This window comes from Neophocaena asiaeorientalis, unplaced genomic scaffold (genome assembly GCF_003031525.2).
Source record: "Neophocaena asiaeorientalis asiaeorientalis breed wild unplaced genomic scaffold, Neophocaena_asiaeorientalis_V1.1 scaffold119, whole genome shotgun sequence".
Classification (NCBI taxonomy): domain Eukaryota; kingdom Metazoa; phylum Chordata; class Mammalia; order Artiodactyla; family Phocoenidae; genus Neophocaena; species Neophocaena asiaeorientalis.
In genome coordinates, this window is record NW_020175821.1 from 9,792,202 (window position 1) to 9,813,585 (window position 21,384).

Here is a 21,384-nt window from a genome sequence, read left to right on the forward strand (position 1 = left end):
CCAGGAGTTTTATGGTTTCAGGTCATACGGTCAAGTTTTTAATCCATTTTGAGTTAATTTTAGAGTGGTGTAAGATCATTCTTTTACATGTGAATATCCAGTTTTCCCAGAACCAGTTATTGAGAAGACTGTCTTTTCTCCACAGAGTATTCTTGGCTCCCTTGTCAAGTATTAGTTGATGATATATGCATGAATTTACTTCTGGGGCTCTTAATTCTGTTCCATTGGCCTCTGTGTCTGTTTTTTTATGCCAGTACCGTAAAGGTATGATTATTGTATCTTTGTAATACAGTTTGGTTCCATACAAATTTCAATATTGTTTTTTCTATGTCTATGAAAAATGCCATTGGAATCTTGATTGGGAATGTATTGAATCTATGGATGGCTTTGGGTAGTATGGACATTTCAACAATATCAATTCTTCTAATCCACGAACACAGGACATCTTTCCGTTTATTTGTGTCTTTTTCACTTTCATCAACGTCTTGTATTTTTCAGTGTAAAAATCTTTTACCTCCTTGGCTAAATTTATTCCTAAGGATTTTATTTTTTTGATGTTATTGTAGATGGGATCATTTTCTTTATTTCTTTTTCAGCTAATTCATTGTTTGCAGTGTTCTTTTCTGTACCAGATCATCACATTGTATTATATTAACCATCACATCACAACCCCACTGGGAAATGATTGATTGATTTTTCTCCAGCCATTGAAGGAGGCAAACATGAGCACAACTGAGATTTAGTTTTGCTTATGTTGGCATAAGTGTTTTCAAATTGTAACCCATACTTGGTGTTTCTGAGCCAGCCACTCTCCTCCTCCTCTCATCGATAGCAGGGGCCATTTTAATGTGCCTTTCTTCCCTTGCCCCCAAAGATTTGCTGTGGTTTCTTGCAGCTCTAGTTGGTGTTACTGTCAGTCCCAGTTGGTTATCCTCTCAATGTCAGTGTGATGAATTTACTCCCTTCACAATGGCGAGAAAATAGATCAGATAGTGCTTCCTCTACCCAAGTCCTGGCTTCCATTCACAGATCAGCAGAGGAGACATTTTTTTCAAAAAAAAAACGCTGAAGTTTTTCTCTTTGACAGAACTAGTGGGTAGCAAGAACACTTAGATTTAAGCTAGGCTTTTGAAAGCAGCCATGTGAATAGCACTGCCCAAGTGTTAGATGATTCAGAACAACTCTAAGAGACCTTACAGATGCAGGGAAAAAAAGTGGAATGTTATAAGTGAGAATGCAGAAGGGCACTCTTAATGGCTGGGGACACAGCAACCAGAGTGAGAACAGAAGACTGGAAATGACTGATTGGGGAGGGGGTAACCAAGTAGTGAGAGATGAAGAGTAAAAGTTCCTCCCCCCTAATCTGTTCTGCTTTTTGCCCTCAACTTCATCCCTTCCCAGGCCTTATGAAGTCCAGATTGGTGGGAGAGGGAAGGCCAGATTGCAGGCGACACAGAACAGGAAGGGTCTAGCTGGTCTTGGACACCAAGAAGATGGGTGTAGAGATCTAGAGGTCATTGTGGTGGGCCTGGAACTCTTTTTCTACCAAGTTTGAATTGTATAGAGCCCTCACCACACAGGTTTTACGGTAGAAATTTGTGTCTTTCCACCTGTCACATACATGGCAGTAGAGCTAAGAGACAGAGTTATAGTTGAACACTAGTCCTAGAGCTATCAAGGGCAAGGGGGAACAACCATGTTTATTCTTTGCTTTCGTAGGATTCTGGAGAAGTGCTAAAAGGAAAATCAGCCACTGGTCCGGAATGATGCTTCTGAGAATGGGGAAATATGGGGCTGGCCAAAAAGTTAGCTCGGGTTCTTTGTCCCATCTTATGGAAAAACCTGAACGAACTTTTTGGCCAACCCGATACTTGCTGACTGTAAGCATCATACCAGTTACCTAGATGAAGGGTCCAGTATGGCTGGGGAAGTCCCGGAAGGGTGGTGGCTCTCAAGCTAGGCTGTTCGTTAGAATTACCTAGGATCCCGGGACCCACCAGAGACCTACCAAATAAGAGTCTTAGGCAAATGGTCCTGCCTTTAGGGCTGTAGGGTTTTTTTTTTCCTCACTTTGTTTTCATTTTGAAAGCTCTACCAATGATTCTGAGGGATAGCTGGGATTGAGGAGCACTTCTGTATAATCAACCCATGAGAGGTTCAGGAGAACCATTTCCACTGCCCTCCGAGCAGTGTATGGTCCACGGACACATAGGAAGTACGAAGAGCACCTGTTCTATCCATCCACAGGCCCACACCTACACAGAACTCTTTGAGAATCAGCTTCTCCACCTAAGACCACTACATATACTTCAAGGAAAGGTCAGGCTTTTGTTTGTTTGTTTTGCTTGGAAACGTAAACTTGACCCTAGGCTTATTTTGTGGATGTAGAGAAAACAGGATGAATTTATCTCTATCCAGCAAGATCATAATTGGGAACAGTGCAAGGGGGTTAGAGGGATGAAGGAAACAGAAGTTGTGTTGATAAAGGACATCCAGGAGAGAAAAATAATGGGTTAAAGAGTTCAGGAGAGAGAGAGATCAAACAACAAGATATATTTGAGTTCATTTTCTTCCTTATAGCCCACATGAGTAGAGGTGTTTGCAAACAGTCGGACTCAATAGTGGTTTTATGATAAAAACTTACGCCTATTTTGTTAATTCCCAGGATGAATGGTGATTTTTTTTTTTTTCCTAGAGACATAGTAGATAAAGACAGTATTTGATTTTTCATGTCCAGGTAATCTGACCTTTTAGATGTTAAACTGTTTGCAGGAAATATTTGTTATACGATGCCTTGGGTGAAAGGAAATGGTTGAGCAGAGTTCTCAGTCTTGACCCTATGTGGCCACTGGTCCACCATCCCATCAGAGGCCTGATGAATGACAAGGATGTATGGTTCAAATAAAAACTAGAGCAGTGCCTGGAAAACAAATCTGGCTGACAGGGTCCTTTTATTTAGAGAATGAACTTGGCAATGTCAGATTCTTAGAAATTTGTTAGTCAGCTATAGGAGAAAGGGGGAAATTTAATTCAGAGAAGAAAATAATTGCTTCACCTCTTTCAAAGGTCATCAATCTAAATGTCTTTAATACCCTGACAAATATCTCCTATCAATTTGCTCCTTTAAAAGATACCATAGGGGCTTCCCTGGTGGCGCAGTGACTGAGAGTCCGCCTGCCGACGCAGGGGACACGGGTTAGTGCCCCGGTCCGGGAAGATCCCACATGCCGCGGAGCAGCTGGGCCCATGAACCATGGCCGCGGAGCCTGCGCGTCCGGAGCCTGTGCTCCGCAACGGGAGAGGCCACAACAGTGAGAGGCCCGCTTACTGCAAAAAAGAAAACAAAAAACAACCAACCCATTAAAAAAAAAAAAAAAAGATACCATAATAGGAAATACGTTCGAGCTGCCATCCTGGCTGTCTGGTTTCCCTGTGGTGTCTACCTGCAAAGAGAAGCACAGGTGCAACTAGAATGACCCCGTGCTCAATTTGGAGGCGTCCCAATGGCCACCATTTTTCCCCTCAATGGAGAATGTTTATCCTCCTGTTTCAGAATCAGCATTTGTAAAATCCCAGCCCGAGTGGGAACCTCCAAAAGTCATTTAATTTGCTCCCCAAACATCGTGGGTTGGGATGGGAACATGGTTGCATGTGGCCACCATTCTCAAAGAGCCGAGACCTTTATTTTTAAAGACTTGAAAGGCAGGAGATTCCTCAGTTGCCTTTAGTCGTGCATTCAGGGCTCAAATCTGCACCATCCACAGGCTCTTCCTTCTCATGACTTGAAGTGCTCACAGGAAATAATGAACTCGGGGTAATAACAACAGCTTCTCTGCTATCCCTAAGTCATCTGAGCCACCTCTCTGATTTTCCTCACCCCTTCGGCCACATCTGTGCAAAAGAGAAGCCGTGTAGGCACTTTCCTGGAAGAAAATACCCCCTTGCTGTGCAGGTTCTTGTTACAGATAAGGCTCATGACCCAGAGCTTACATTTGCTCACATAAGGCTCTGGCCTTTCATCCTTTTGTCCTGAACTACTTCCATGTGGCTATGAAATTAATGACTTGAACAAAAATGAGATTGCCAAAATGTTCTCACCCAGGAAGGAGAATTCTAGTTGCTTCCAGGAGGTTGGGTTGGCTGAATTCAATGAATGATAAACTATGGAAATGGTAAATTTGGCATTCCGTGCTCGATGGTCGGGGGGATGGATTGTTTGGGTTTTGCCTGTGTTTTCTCTATTTAAGAAGTGAAAGAAAGAAAAGAGACTAGCCTGCCTTTGTGCACAGCTTTTTGATCACTCTGTTCTTGGGCCCTGGGATATGCAGTGATGGTGAGCGAGCAGTACTGAGGGCATGGGAGGTCGGGCTCCTTGAGTCACGGTCACCCTGCTGACCTTGCTGGGAGGTCAAGTTCTGCCATAGGCCCTCTGCAGCCCAGCTTTAACCTTTTCTCTTTGGGGTTGTACTGTGCCTGCAGCTTGTGAATCATGGGTCTGTCTTGTCAGTAGGGCAACTGGGCAGACTGTCGTGATCACTGAACGTGGGGAAGTGGGCTATCAGACGCTGCACTTCCTCCTCTTTTCTGAACTTCATTAAAATTCTATTTCATGACTTCATTTTTTAACAGTATCCCAAGAGGCCCATGAAGGATGCTAAGAATGTGTCCTCCTTTCGTGTGTGTTTACCTTAAGGGCCTGCACTGTTGTGGTCGAGGTGGCCCAGACTCACTTGAAGTGTTTCTTATAGAGGAAGCCTCATTAGGGAACTCCATCCTGATACTGTTGCTTTCTGTATAACCAGTGGCTCAGAAATCTTTGACTAAGAGTTTTAGATCCGTATTAATCATCCTTTTATAAGTGAAAAATCAAGGTGTCAAATTGTAAGAATGATACCTTAGACTTCTTATAGTGTCTTTATATCCCAAAGTGGGGAACCAAAAGCTGGACTTGGCAGTTACCTAGCTGAAGAGTAGGGTATCTGATCCAGAGAAGGTGGTGAAGAGTTGTTTCCTGTATTGGGTTCTTCAGGAATTCACACATAGTGAGGGAGTTAGGATGGCTAGAAAGTGCTTATGGAATTGCTATTGTCATATTCCCTGACTCTGACTCCAAATCACTAGTCATCTGTACATGTGCCTTCCCACCCCTGGACTTTGTAAATTCCAGTATGCTACTTTAACTGTCATTAAAGAGGGAAAATTGTCTCTGTTCCCAGGAATTTCCAATCCAAGACCTGGTTGGAAAGTGCCCCAGCAGTCGTGCCATTTGAGCTGGGGAGTCCCATCTGTCCCACTGATTATGCAGTTCTATCTGTCAACCCCTCCTAGAACAGTGGGGTGCTTGAGTGGGGTCTTGGGAATTTGGCCAGAAGGGTGTGATGGCTTGTAGCAGTTGGGGGAGGTAGACCTGGAATCTGATGGCTGGTGGGGGCAGCCTTGGGAAGCACGGAGTAGTGTAGAAACCATGTCTCTAGGGACAAGGGTGGGATCCAAGGTGAAGGATCCACTAAAGGCTGTCAGAAGAGCCAGGATGTTTGAGATCCAAGTGAGAGTGACTCCCTGGGCAAGAGATTTTCCCTATGGAGTCTGGGGTAGGCCTGAGGGAACTCAGGGGAGGACAGAGGTGTCTTGGATAAAGGCTGCCTCTCTGGGCTTTCTATCCAACACCAGGGTAGGGCTAGACTCTGGAATCAGTGCCTAACTGCAAGCATGCTAGGTATGCCTTGCCAGCCACCTTTCAGACAGGTGAAGTCATTTACAGAGGATTCTGGCAAATAAATCACACCTCGAGCAACTGAAGTTTTAACGAAGAGACAGAACACTTTAAAACACTCCATTGTTTTAAACACATGCAGCACGGAGTTGCGTCCCAGGCACACGGACGTTTTACTGAAATGATCACGTGGTAGTAGTGCTAAAGAAAAATTTGGAAAAGGAAAGTCCAGTGGTTCTGCAACCACCCAAATGGCTATTTCATTTTTATAGGTTTCCTTATCATTCTTGCATATATATATATATAAAATAGTAGAAGGCATTTTGCATTCTGCCTTTTTCACAATGGTCAACCATAACCATTTTCTGTGTTTCCAGTAGCCTCTGTAAATTGTCTCCTCTCATGGTTGCAGGGTAGAACATCCTGAAGAAGCCCCATGTTTCACTAGACAATACTTTTCGTTTGGATAGTCAGGTCCTTTCCGGGTTCTTTGTTTGCCCTACTACGATGCTCTTTTCACTTTTTTTGAATTACTCCCAGAAGTAGGATTACTACAGCAAAGTTTACTGACTTCTTTATGGCTCTTTTTATATACTACCATCTTGCTTTTCAAAAGAGTTGTATTCAGTGCCACCTTACAGGGTAGCACCAGCTAAATTGCGACTCTGATGGCATTAAGGCTTTTTCCCCATTTTTGAAAATTTAGTTGATGAAAAATGATACATCATAGTTGCTTTGTCATTGCTTTCATTACTAGAAGAGGTAAAATCTCTGCCATATGTTTTAATTTTATTCCTGATGTGAATCATTTATTCATATCCTTTGCCCATTTCTTTATTTGATGATTTTTTCTTACATTTCAATGAGATGTTAATCCTTTTGTCAAAGCGATACAAAGAATTTCTGTAGTCTGTTAAATGTCGACGTTTCCATTGTTCTGAAGTTTAGAAATCTTGGTAAAATCCTGTCTTTTTATTTCCTTTGAACTTATCTGTTGCTTCAGAGCATAGATAAGTATTAGCTCTGTAAAAGCATGTGGACTATTTATTACATGCTAGTCGTCTTAGAGTTTAATTTTAAAATAAATTATTTAACCCTGTTACCCATCCATAATCTATCTTTTATACTTCCTGTAGATCTTACGGAATACTTTTCTATTTTGCTCTCCACGTATCAAACAAAGAGACATTTGCTTAATAATCCTGCCTTCCCCGCATTGTACTAAGAATCTGCTTTATCATATGCTGCCTTTCAGCTTTGTTTATGGACTGTCTGTATTGTGCTACATTCTTCTTTTGAACCATTACCAGGATGAACGAATGAATTTTGCTTTGTAACATTTTCTGAAACTTGGTTCCTTTTCAGAATAAATTTCTTAATGTTTATGTTTGCAGATTAACTGTATAGTGATCTTGTTGAATTCCTAAATACCCTACTGGAATTTTCATTAAAAGTACATTAAGTCTGTAAGTTAAATTTAGGAGAACAAGCATTAACAAATACTAGTATTTTCATTCTGTAACAAAGTACACATTTCCGTTTCACCAAATCAAATTTTGTTTTATAGAGCAGAAGTTTGTGGTTTCATTTTGAAGGTTTAGCTCAACATTTAGGTAAATTCCTAAAATTTTTAATATCTTGTAGCAATTATGAATAGAAACTTTCGTTATGTTTTCTAACTGAAAATACTAGGTTACTTGCTTTTGCTTCTGCTATTAGGTGTTACTGTTTTTTTACAGTAACAATGGCATAATTGTTATTTAGTTGTCGCTTGTGTCAAAGGAAACCTCCTGGGCGATGTAAAGGGTCTCCAGCGTGTTGGAGGAAACATTGCTCTGTGACCTTCTAGCAAGGCTCCTTTCTTTCTCTGATAGCCTGAAAGAGTGGAAGGGAGGGGAGTGGGGGAGGAAAAGAAAATGAAAGTACACACCCAGGAAGTGATGTCGTGCCCTGCAAGCCCTCCAGGAAGGTAGCCCCCCAAGCTTTCACAGCTTATGTTAGATCCACAAGGAGTCTTTCCAGATCCTGGGAGCCCCAAAGTGGAATCTGGGGTTCCAGATTATAAAAGAAGGTGGCTTAGAGATCTGACAGTCATGAATCATTTATGTATGGCTGGAGAGAAGCAGAGTTCCCCTCTCCTTTGTTGCCATATTGGGATTAGCTTACTGGGTGACAGTGTCCTCTGGGAACCTCCTAAAGAAATGTCAGTGACAGAATCACTTCTGAAATTACAGACGAGATGATTGAATTAATGATCTAGTGGAACATTTTTCCTCAGGACATGGCATCAGGGTGCCTTTGCTGGCTTCACCCCCTGCTGCACTCCCATCCCACGAGGTGGTACTATATATTCTCATTCTTCCAATGATGATAGCCAAGGTCACTCCCAGCAGGGGCAGGACTGCCATCCCAATAAAGTCTCACAGTCTTGAGGTCTGGATCCCGCTTGGGAACAGACCCGTGAAGTCTTCTATGTAGCATAGCATCTCCTGGAATGTTATCTAGAATTAGCATCAAATAGTGAAAAGAGTTGGTCGAATTTGTCGTTAGACCCAAGTTGAAATCCAAGCTCGCTGCTTACAAGCTGACCATAGGAAAGCTTCTCTTTTTCCATTTGTATAAGGCAGACAAAAGGACTGTCTCATCCAATTATTATTCACTTGTTCAGGAAATAGGAAGATGAAATATGAAAATGAGTGCTTCCTGTTTGTCAGGCACTGATAAAAGTGATGTTGATATGGCAGAGAACACACCAAAGACTCATGGAGCTTATGTCCTAGGGGGAGGGAGGGAGGGGAGATACATGTCAAAAACAATATATCAGCTAATAAATGCCATGAGAAATAATAAAGCAGAAAAAATGTGATCAAGTAAGGGGGATTGTTCTTTTAGAAGAGATGATCAGAGAAGACTTCTCTAATAAGATATCTGAACACAGAGATGAATAAGGATGGAAATGAGCCATGAGAATATTGAAGGAAGAGCATTCCGGGCAGAGGGAAGCGTATGTGCAAAGGCCCTCTATTCTGAAGAATAGAGGCAGGGCCATGGGGCTGGAGCAGAGGGAGTGGTGGAGACCCTCCTGCTAGCAGGTGATGAGGTCAGATAGGTGGAGGAAACCAGATCGAGTAGGGCAGGGATCGCAACAGCAGGCCAAATCCAGCCTATGCTTGTTTATGTACAGCCCTCTAGGTAAAAATGGCTTTTAATTTTTGAAAAAGTTGTTTAAAAAAGACTACATGACATATGCGTCCTACAAAGCCCCAATTATTTACTGTCTGGTCTTTTATAGGGAAAATTTGCCAATTCCTGATGCAGGGCCTTAGAAGCCATGGTGAGGACGTCCATATTTCTAAGTGTGAAAGGAAGCCATCGAGAGGGTTCTGAGCAAGAAAATTAACGTGAGGTGATTGACAGTCTTAAACAGATGGCTCTGACTGCTGTGTTAGCTCAGACTATAAACGGGGAGGGTGCAACAGGGAGCACAGTTAGGAGGTGTTATAGTCAGGGTGAGACAGGCCAATAGGTTGGACCACACTGGTAGCAGTGGGACACTGAATAGTCGGCTAGAGAATACATTTTGAAGGTGGCACCGAAGGTGCTTTGGATGGACTGTGGAGTGAGAGAGGGAGGATCGAGTAAAGGATGACTCCAAGATTTTTGGTCTACATCCTCTCCTGAGTTTGTCCTGGAAACTGAATGAGAGAATGATCTTTTCTGTCCTTAGGGTTTGACGCCTTCAGTTCTTCTGCCATTTTGTAGTCAGGGTTACCTTCCTAAGGGACAGTTTTGATTGTGACATTCTCCACATAGCACAGGGAGATCAGCTCGGTGCTTTGTGACCACCTGGAGGGGTGGGATAGGGACGTGGGAGGGAGGGAGACGCAAGAGGGAAGAGATATGGGAACATATGTATATGTATAACTGATTCACTTTGTTATAAAGCAGAAACTAACACACCATTGTAAAGCAATTATACTCCAATAAAGATGTCAAAAAAAAAAAAAAGAAAAAGAAAACAAAACATTTACATGATTAAAAAAAAACCTCTACCAGTGTCCCATTAGCTGTGGAACGGTCAGGTGTGGCCCTCCATAATCTGACGGGCCTGTACCTGTACACCTGGAGGGGTGGGATAGGGACGTGGGAGGGAGGGAGACGCAAGAGGGAAGAGATATGGGAACATATGTATATGTATAACTGATTCACTTTGTTATAAAGCAGAAACTAACACACCATTGTAAAGCAATTATACTCCAATAAAGATGTCAAAAAAAAAAAAAAGAAAAAGAAAACAAAACATTTACATGATTAAAAAAAAACCTCTACCAGTGTCCCATTAGCTGTGGAACGGTCAGGTGTGGCCCTCCATAATCTGACGGGCCTGTACCTGTGTCCTAACTCATTTCCAGCTGTTCCCTTTCATCAAACCCAACTCTAACCAGTGAATTGTCCACCAGTCCCCACGTGTACTTCATACTCCCACCTCCAGAGCTTTGCCTATATGGGTTCCTCTTTTTTTTTTTTTTAATTATCATTACACATCAACAGTCCTACTAGAATGTTACTGTCTACCTTTTTGATAAAGCAATTCCTTAACACCCTCATTACCCTCCTGGTCTATTCCAATGCTGTTTGTCTTCACCTCTTTGAACAGGGATGTCATTTCTATTTGTGACATGGTTTTTTTTATACACAAGCCTCGTCTCCTGCTAGAATACAGAGAGGGAGACAATAGAGGATGTGGTTAAATCCCTCGTCTTTGTTAAATCCCAGCTTTGCCCTTGGAACCTGTATGACTTTGAGCAACTTACTTTACTTCTTGCAGCCTCCGTTGGTGCTTCCATAAAACGGGGGTAATTCCATGGTTACTTCGCAGCACTAATTAAGAGAGAGAATGAGATGATCCCCGTACAGCACTTAGTGTAGTTATGTGCCTGCCATGTGGTTAGAGCTCATTTAATTCCAACTGTATCAGTTCACCTTCATTAAGGAGCTGAGGAAGTATCTTTCTATCCTATGCTTCCTGGTGCTGCGTACCCTGGTTTTGTACACAGTAGGCAAATGAATATATTGTAAAAAGTACAGTGAAATGAGTCAGGTTTTGGAATTAACTCTGAGTTCAGCTCCCACCACCATCACCACCACATCCAGCTGTGTGACTTGTGGCAAGATCCTTTCCTCTCTGAGTTTCAAATTCCTCACGTTCCAAGAGGATGAAATGATTCCTACCTTGAAAAGTTAGGAGGATGAACTACGATGGATGTAAAGCACCTGAGGCATGGTGTGTGCCAATGATAGCTCTCACCAGGATGACGATTATCAAAGCTTCTGCAGAGGGCTTCCCTGGTGTTGCGGTGGTTGAGAGTCCGCCTGCCGATGCAGGGGATGCGGGTTTGTGCCCCGGTCCGGGAAGATCCCACATGCCGCAGGGTGGCTGGGCCCGTGAGCCATGGCCGCTGAGCCTGCGCGTCCGGAGCCTGTGCTCCGCAACGGGAGAGGCCACAACAGTGAGAGGCCCGCATACCGCAAAAAAGAAAAAGCTTCTGCGGAAAAAGCTCCGTTACCTTTCTGGCACGGAAGCTCCATCATTCCTTAAAGCACTGGTCCTCAAAATGTGATTTCTGGACCGGCAGCATAATCAATGTCATTTTCCCTGGAACTTATTAGAAATGCAAGTTCTCAGGTTCCACCCCGAGCCTAGTAAAGCAGACACTGTGGAGTGGGGTCCAGCAGCCTGTGTATTAACAAGCTGACGTGCACACGCATCTGAGATCTTAGTGGAGGGAAGAGTTGGCATGGGTCGTTCCCTTCAATCCCAGAGGGGTAGTTAAGTCACTCTGCTTTTCTGTTGGCATCATAATTGAGGACATGAGAGCCAGGAGATGTTTCCAGCATTGCCAGAGAAGGATAGCACAGGACCCTTAGTGCCACTTTGGGGGTCAGCAACTCCTGACTCTTTACCTACGATTACTCACAGAGTTGACAGGAACAAAGAAGAATTGAAGGAAGGTGTGACCCATGGTTAACAATGGGAAGTATAGTTTAGTGAGTAGTTCGGTTTGAGGCACAGGACTAGTCTGGGAGCATAAACCCACAATATAAGCCATCGTGAGCTATTAATTAACTTGTAATATTGCAACTGTCAGTGAGTCTGACAAGATAATGAAAATTCTTTAGTGTGACTGATTTTAATGTAAGCTGTTGACACATTCGTAAATACAGCAACTAAAGTTAGTTCAGATGGTTTCAAGAAATTCAGAAATATTGTGAAGAACATTTAATCCTTCCGTAGTATTAAGGTCTAGAGAGCGTTTAAATATCTCTATAGCTGTGGGGAAGAAAGCACAGCCACATTTATATATAGTTACCGGCTTTTTTTTTTTTTTAACATGATACCACATTTATCTTTTTCCTTTTCTTTAGGCTCCTTGTATGACATGAAAAATCATCTCTTTGACAGGGTGATTCTGTTAATCCAAATAGAGTTGAAATAGAATTACTTCAGGCCTTAACCATCTAGACCTCTGCCTTCTCTCCACCACCAGCTTCCCCTTCATCACCCGTGGCCCTGATGAGGGGTCGACACAGGAGAGAAGCAGACCCTCGAACCAGCCCTTGGGCTTGCTGCTATGTAGCTCTAATACATGATGCATAAGAGGTGCCCTTGGCATATGGAAGGAAAATGTTAGAATTTCTGTTTGTGATTCATTTTAATCTCAGGCTTTGAACTCTCTTTTTGTCCACATTTGGGGATGGTGGTCTATGCGCAAATATTTCTTCCTAAAAGGGGTGTGTGATCAAAAAAATGTGACTTGTCTCTGAGGGCAGGTTAACATGACAGGGAGAGATTTGGGTAAAAGGTTGAAAATGTTGATGCCAAAAATTCTAGAATTTTCTGTAGATTTCAGTTTTCCATGTTACCTTTTCACCTATAACTGGAAACATAATAGCCTCGTCTCCTATCATGTGCTATTCAGTTCAGATCACGGGGTGCCAATCAGATAAGGGGAAAAGTAAGAAGCAGACACCAGTGGCTTTACGTTGGGCTGTCTCTTCCTCTTGGGCCTCTCCCGCTGCTTGGGCTGCCATTGAGTGAACAGCCAGAGTGGAGCTGCCTGGTGGGGCACAGAAAGGGCACCTAGACGGACCCTTAACTAGAGGATCTATTCTCGCATCACTGGTTGCCCTTTTAAAGCCCTGGATTTCAGAGCCATCTCTCGTTGCTGCAATGTGGGTAAATAGGACCCGTTTACGTGAGTGGGCAGGAGGCAAAAGTGCCTTGAAGAGAAAAGACCACAAGGCACAGACTGTGACCATATGCCTGCCCCTAAGCTGCCTTTTTGTCGCTAGGCTGTAGTTACATCACATTTGTTTCTCTCTCTCACTCTGAACGCTTCTGAGAAGTTTCAAAGGAAGGTAAGCAGTACCTATCTAATTTACGTGCTTCTCTAGTAGAACGGCTCTGGGTTTCCGCTGATCCCGGGCAGGGGCTGTTTTCAAGAAGAGGCCCCACACACGCTCTCCCAGGGATGTTGCATGGCTGTGGTCACCAGTCGTCCCCCACCTCCCCCGCCTGTAGGCTGGCCACTCGCTTCTAGAATGAATTCCTTGGGAGCTTCTCGATGGGTCTTTTCTTTGTAGTCTGTCTTCCAAGAATTCTTGTGCTGCTTTGCCGTCAGAGAGGCCATGCCTGGCCGGTGCTGACATTTCTTGCCCTCCTTCCCCACAGGCTGCACAAGGGGGTGGCCACAGGACCCTGCTGTACGGCCACGCGATTCTCCTGCGGCACTCCTTCAGCGGAATGGTAAGCATCTCTGGATCCGCTTTCACCATTCAAGGAGGAGGGGAAAGATGAGGACGGAAGAAAGGGCAGGAAACCAGCAAGTGTCTAGATCAGGTTAAGTAATCAGCGGGAATCATTTGAAATGGAAGTAACTGTAGCACATTACTGTCTTAGCGTTTCCTTCCTGGAACTTACCTCACTGAGCACTTATATATTTGTGTTTGTTTAATGTCTGACCACCTTCCTCCCCACTCCAGAGAAGGACCGTGTCTTGTTTTAAATTTATTTAACTAAACCTACCTGGACCGAGTGCAGTGCCTGGATATACTAGATGCTCAGTAAATATCTGTTGAATGGATGATCAAATAACCCATGGAATAACTGATGACTTGCACATATGACGTATACAAGCATAACCAGTGTAGGAGAAAAAGCAATCAAATGGATTTTTGGTGAAATTTCTCCTCTTTTACTAGCTAAAGGAAATAGGATGGTATCTGGTGCCTTCAGTCCTGAAAGAATTTGAAGGTATTATGTTAAGCCAGAGGTGGGAGACAGACAATGAGCAAAGCAGTCACGGGAAGCAGGTCAGGCTTTGATCTATTCAGGGATCTAGAACCGGAATTAACTGAAATGGCGATTACTCACTCTAACTTGAAAATTTTTTCAAGTTTTAAATAAATATAATTTGTTAAACACAGATACTGCAGTTCTTTTGCAGGGAGTGTTAAGAGGCATATCATGATCTCAATCAAGTATAATACGTACCAGCTCTAATAACCTTTACCCCCAGTTCCTACATGTATCATTCTCCCTTGCTATCAGTATAAGGAAGATTCCTTTCTCTAGCCCTAGTGGAGAACTGTGACATGAATTCAAGACTTTATTTTCACACATTTTATACCTGCAGCAGCTGCAAAGTTTGTCTCAAAGTTTGAACTATCAAATTGGCAGCGAGAGCAGCAGCTGCCTCTTAAATAATTTATTTATTGCAGCATTTTTTTTTTCCTGAGCACTGGTAAGAAGTTGACCTTTTCAGCCTGAACATTCGTCTGTGATAATCCCTCGTGCCAAAGGAAAAATAACCAAAGTGACCAAATCGAAGGTTATCTGAGCAGGAGATGGGGACAGAGAGTGGGGAAACTTTTGCACCCTGACACTCTCTAGAATTGAGAGGTGATCATTCATCTTTAAGAATCTGGTGCTTATCCACAGGGTAAATAAAACCCTAATACCTCTCTTTTTCTACCTAAATAGAATAAACAAAAGCTCAAAAAGCACACTTCTGGCTTTGACAACTCAGGCTAGCATTGTGCTAGCGAGAGGAAGGTTTACATTATTCATCCTTAGGTTGGTTGCCCCTCACTCCCAAGAAATACCACTCACGGTTAACATGAACTCTATCCTGGCCAGTTCCTTTTAGGAGCAGCATTGAGCATGCAGCCTATGAGGATGACTGTATAATACAATGATTCTCCATTTTCCTGTTGCAGTGAACTAGAAGTATAACTCAGCAAGTTTATGCCAAGTGCATATCCGCCTCCCAGTCTAATTCTAAGACCACCCACTGTGCCTGTCAATAAAAGGAGGCAGGGAACAGGCTGTGTACTTTTTTCCTTTATTAAATTATTTTTTAAAATAATTTTTAACTTTTACATGCACATGTATTTTTATCATCAGAAAAAAAAAAGCCATAGGCATTATTTGAGAAGTTCTAAAGCTCATAGAAAATTTGAAAAGCAGAAAATAAATAGAAATGGGGGCATCGTTGTGGTCGCTCCCACTGTCCAAAGACAACTTGTTATCAATTTGGTGTAGTTCCCTTTAGCCTGGGTGCTAGGCATTTAAGTTTTGCATACGTGGCAACTATATAAGTACACTATTTTGTGTATATTCCATATTGTTACACTCTTGAAAAATATGCTTCATGGTAGCATAATATTCCACAAAGTACCAAAGTTTATCAACCTTTCCATTATTGTTGGCCATTTATGTTCTGTTTATATTGTTCCCAGTTTAAAAGTTTCTCAGAGTATCTTTGAACAAAAGCATATTTAATAGTTCAGACTTTTTCTATTTCAGACTTATTCCTCATAGTCCTATGGGTTAAATCACTGGGTCATCAGATAGGAACATCTTTGAGGTTTTAAATATTTTACAAAAATATATCCCAGAAGCACTGTAGCAATGAACAAGGTAAACAGGCCCTTTTCATAGTAGCCCAATGTTGAAACTGACAGCTGGAAGCCAACTAGTGGTGAGATGCCAAGATTTGACAGAAGAGTATGACTTCACTAGCATCTACTCTTGTTCCACAGTATCTAACATGTTTGACTACATCAAGATCCCAGACAGATAAACTTGCCTTTGATGTAGGTCTACGGGAACATGCCACAGGTAAGTCAACATACCTAGGTCTGCTGCTCAGTGGGGTCTTGGGCTAAGGGCTTTCGAGAAGGGTACTGAATGCTACTCATTTGGGATTCCAAACCAAACTGGTCAATATCAACCTGGTCTGATAAAACTTTGGAGAATTTAAAAAAAGAATGTGTAATGATAACATAGGAACTAAGAATGAGGGCAAGCATAATTTTTTAACCACAGTCTGCCAGAGTCTCAAAGAAAAACAATTTTTAGGGTTAGGAACCAAAAGTAAGTAGAGAAGTTATTCCTGAAAGAAACCAATGGTAATGAATAATCGCTAAAAAACAAAGATAGCATAATAAGCATTTATGTAATGAAGTATAGAGTTGAGATCAGAAAAGTAGTTCTGGGACTTCCCTGGCAGTCCAGTTGTTAATACCTCGACTTCCGGTGCAGGGGGTACATACAGTTCGATCCCTGGTTGGGAAGCTAAGATCCCGTATGCCTCGTGGCCAAAAATCCAAAACATAAAACAGAAGCAATATGGTAACAAATTCGATAAAGACTTTAAAAATGGTCCACGTTAAAAAAAAAACTTTAAAAAGAGTAGTCCCATTTTATTCTGCAGTGAACCAGCTATTTTTAAAGCAGTGTTTCCCAAACGTTAGTCAATGACATCCACCATCGTGGTGTTTGCCATTCCTGTACATCACTTTTATTATTATTTATATTTTTCTTTACATTTACTTACTTTTGTACTTATAATTTTATAATAAGACTAAACTAAAATCATTGGTATAAGTAGAAAACTGGTATTGCTTGCCTTAAAAATAAATATAGAGAAAAGAAAACCATGTCACTAAATAATTGAAGAGGTGTTGGCAAATATTAGAAAAGTGTTCATGATATACAAGCTCCAAAGTGAAAACTTTCTGATAGAATCAGAAGGCTTAAAAGTAATTTCTCACTATATGATTCAATGTTGTTTAATTGCCCTCCACCGCCAGTGCTATACATCGTATACCATCATATAGTTTGGGGAACACTGGCTGTTTTTTTTTTTTAGTTCAGTCGAAAATAATGACAGTCAAGTGATGGATCCTAAGAAAGGTGGTGACCAGGAAGATGCAGTTCTCTCTGGACACCAGAAATGAAGAACAGAGGGCTAGGATAATTGTCAACAAATATTTCTAGTTATAGTATCAAAGAAGGGGCTGACTTGCTGTGGGTTATTCCAAAGACCAGTGGAGCAATGGATAGAAGTTGAAAAGAGGCCCATTTCGTCTCAAAGAAGGAAACCATTTTGTAATATCTGCAAGTATCCAGTAGAGGAACAGCTGGCCTCGGGAAGGAGGATGTTCCCTGTGGCTGGAAATATTCATGGGCAATCTATCCGCCAAGGGCATTACATACATAATTTCTGCTCTATTTAGAGGTTGGGCTTCTGGACCAATCAGGATTCTTGGTTGCAAACAGCAGAAACTAATTCCATTAACTCAAGCAGAATGAGAGTTTCCTGGAAGGATATTGTGTAAACCTACTCTGAAGCTGAGCCCCAGCCTTAGAAAATGGGCAGAAACAAAGGCAAGGGAAGAGCAAACAGCCTAGGTCACACTGCAGGAAGAGTCTCAAAGTCTCAGTCTTTAATATCATGACATTTTCCCCCCAATAGGAAGAGAGTTCCATTGTTGGGTAGTCAAACAAGGACAAAGTCCATATGGTCTTGCTGAAACTACGTCCGTTCATAAGGGGATGATCCAGGTTGTCTGATTTTACAGATATCTAGAAAAAAAAAATCTCGGGTTTAACCCATGTGCGTTTGCAGTTTCTGCCTCATGCACAGCCACATCCAGAACGCCGGACGAGAGCCCCTCCCTCTCCTCCTCTCTGTACAGAGCGGAAGAGTGAGCCTGCCTCTTTAGGGTTTTTTTTTTCTTCCTGAAATCAGATTATATTTGAATTTGATTTGAGGTTGCTTTGTTCTCAGCTAAAGTGTTATTCTTAAAATACAATTTCCTCTAAAGTATTGTCAACCTTTGCTGAAAATTACAAAATGAGTGAAGTGCCACACATTCTGAGCATAAGTTGACCTCTAAATATAAACCAGCTGTCAGTCTTAGAGCACATAATCGGAAAAGTCATATATGGTCATTCTATTTATACCAGTAAAATGACTTCAGACTTTTGGAGAATTGGGAAGAAATTTGAGAAATAACCACTTTCTAGTCATGTGTTCAGGAAACCTTTTTTTTTTTTTTAATTATTAGAGCCTCCAATAAAAATAGAGGGAAATAGCAGCAGAGAATATTACTCTTTCTAGCACTTTTTTTTCTAAATTCCTAAAATCAGACTTGGTGTGAATTCTGCTGACAGATTAAGGAAACACATGCACCAGCCCAAGTTCAAGGTAGCTGATCAGAAGCTGACTTTGGCAGAAAGACAGAGGGGAAAGTGTTGACCAGGTGTTCATGAAAGCCTAGAGCCTAAAATAATTACCTCCCTCACCCCCAACCCATTTCATATTCTCCTTGAAGAAGACCAGCTTGCTGTTTGCTGGGGAGGAGGAGAGCGCTCATGCAGCTCAGATACGGTTCAGTATGGCCTGGAGTGGGTCTTCTCTCTTAAGGAGGAGAGTCACTCAGGATCCAACAGAAAAGCATTGTTTTTTACCCAGGTCATTCTGTGAATGCACTTTGGGCTCAGAAACCTCTTCTGAGTTGAAAACAAGTAGTTGAGTTGAATCTCTAGGAGAATGTGAGTAGAAGTTTGGAAGCAGTTTCTTGAACACTTCTGGAAACTTTTCCCCCTGCACAGTGGTAATAAATGATTTGACTGACCTAACATAACTGGTGACCATTTTGCCCTTGATTTTGCTTATTGGGTTCTTTTTCTTTTCTCCTTTTAAAAGTTTTTTGTTGTTGTTTTGGTTTTAGACATAGCTTTAGAATTAGTTTAGAATTGGAAAAAAATGAAAAAAAAATACCCACTAAATGTACTACTAGGTATTTTAGGACCTTCACCTGGCCCGTACACATCCTACTGATTTGGGGATTGGCCCTGTCCCTGGGCTCCAGACCACTACACTGTTCCCAGGAGAGGGCAAGAGAACAAGGATTCTCTTCTCCCGTGTGCCTCTTTAGGACCCCTTCATCCTGGTCCCTCTCAGTGGTCCAGAGCACATAATGGATATATACATGTCATTTCCCCCTTCAGATGTAGAGGCCAGCCTCTTCTGTTACAAAATTTTAAGTTTAATCAAAACGTAATCAAAATGATCATACTTATTTGTCCAAAGTAAATCAAAGTAATACCCGTACATAGTTAAAAGAGAGACATAGTACTCCTATGCTTACTGGAAACATCCATCTCCTGCCCCACCCCCTCCCCGTTCTGAATTCCTGCATCTCTGGGGCGTCCAGCTCCTCTAGTATGTTCCCCACTTGTGTGTGAGTCATACAGTTTACTGCTATTTAGTTATTCTTTCCAATTAGGTATGATCTATTGATGTCCTAAATGAATAATACAAATTTAGCTCTTAGTCTCCACTCTTCCCTGTCTTCTTTCCACCCTCCCACTATATTTGCATCCATTTTTTATATAACTACCAAAGTCAATATTAACTACTTACATTGGCATAACTGTAACTTTTATTTGCAAGTGAGACTCGTGATATACTATGGGCAGTTCACTTTACTGTTTTGCTTTTGAGTTTCCCAGTACTCAATAATTGCCTTGTTTGTTGCTTTACTTTCCGTGACCCAGTCATTCATTTCTAAACTGTCCCATAGAACAGAAACTCTCCCCTGATTACATTCAGTCACAAGAGCTGTTCTGTCAGTTTCATCTTCTTAGAAACGTCCACTGTCATCCGGGAAATTCCCGTTTTCTCTCTCCAAGATTCTGTATTTCCTGGATCTCATGTTTTTCTCCTTTATTGGTTTATCACATCGTTTTGGGGGACTCCATTTCCAGTAGCTTTTACAGAAAAGATCCGTGGGAGAAAAATTGTTGTCTGAAAGTTTCTTAATTCCAGCTTTACAAGTAATTCGTAAGAGTATTCTACATTGGAAATATCTTTTTCTCAGCATCCTGGAGGTTTTCTTCTAGCTTTTGGTCTGGCTGTGAGATGTCTACATTCTGATTCCTGATCTTTTGTGTGTGACCTGTTTATATTTTCTGAGAGCTACTTGGATCTTCTCTTTTGCCCTGATGTCTGCAGTTCTACAGTGCTATGTCTTATCCTGGATCCTTCTTGTTCTTAGTGTCACAGGAGTGGACCCTGGTGTGTGTGTCCATTCTCCACTGTGCTAGGGACTCTGCAGGCCTCTTCAATCTGAAAATGTTTGTCTTTCAGCCTTGGGAAAATTTTAATATTATCTCTTTGTTAATTTCCTCCCTTTGTTTTCTCTGTTCTTGCTTTTTGGAACTCCTCTAGACCGGTTTTCTAATTTTCTTTTCAGTCTTGTTTCTAATCTGTTTTTCTTCATTCTTTTTGGGAGAATTTTTCAACTTTATCCCGTAACCTTCCTGTTTCTTTCTCTCTTTTTCAGGATCAAAGAACTTTCTTTTTCTTTGAAGGGATCCTTCATGGATACTCTCATAGCTGCTTCATGAATGTTACTTTTTCTTATCTCTCTGAGATTATTAATTCTAAGATTTGCTTAAAGTTATCTTTAGCTGTCTGTAATCTTCGTTTTTTCCCTTTACCCACTTTTTGGTTTGTTCCCGTCATTCGTGTTAGAGACTTTCCTCACACGTCAGGTCATCCTTGGTCCCCACTGATGTTTAGATCAAGGTGGTAAAAAGCGACAGGAAGTACTGACTGTGTGAGTGGCTTGCCATCTCTTAAGCCTCGCTTTGGGGTAATCTAGCAGGGACCTAGGCATTGCACTGGAGATGCCCAAACAGGTATCTTTTATGTTGGGTAGTTTGGCTTCCCTAAAGAGTAATCATTTGGGTTGTGGGGAGGTTCAGCATCGCAGCTGGCATTCTGGAAGCTGAGGAATGGAGGTAAAGGAAGAGGAGCTGGGGTTTTACTAATCAGGGCAAAGAATTCTGATTATTCTCCATTTTCAGCAAATACTCTTTACTTCCTTGTCTGACAGTGCCTGATCCATGGAAGTCGTTCCATGGGTTTAACTTCTATTCTTTTGTACAGTGGAGGGGGAAGAGTCACCTGGCATGCAGGATAAAGAAAGGGATGCAGAAGGTTAAATGTTCGCTTAAAACCTTCAGCCAAGGCTTCCCTGGTGGCGCAGTGGTTGAGGGTCCGCCTGCCGATGCAGGGGACACGGGTTCATGCCCCGGTCCGGGAGGATCCCACATGCCGCGGAGCGGCTGGGCCCGTGAGCCATGGCCACTGAGCCTGCGTGTCCGGAGCCTGTGCTCCGCAACGGGAGAGGCCCACGTACCGCAAAAAAAAAAAACCTTCAGCCAGTCCTCCTGTTTTCAACCCCATACTCTATAGTTGCCTTCACAGGGAACTGTTACCTCCAATTCCAGAGAGTTTCTGGAGAATATG

At 42.2% G+C, this 21,384-nt stretch overlaps 1 protein-coding gene across 1 annotated transcript in view; it reads left to right on the forward strand.

Moving 5' to 3' along the window:
* The window catches only part of RYR3 (ryanodine receptor 3), a 381,491-nt gene that overhangs the window by 65,653 nt on the left and 294,454 nt on the right, over positions 1-21,384 (forward strand). Inside the window, exons 4-5 of the mRNA XM_024732458.1 lie at positions 13,446-13,520; positions 15,818-15,896. Coding sequence (XP_024588226.1) covers positions 13,446-13,520; positions 15,818-15,896 — 154 coding nt within the window. The remainder of the gene's footprint in view (positions 1-13,445; positions 13,521-15,817; positions 15,897-21,384) is intronic.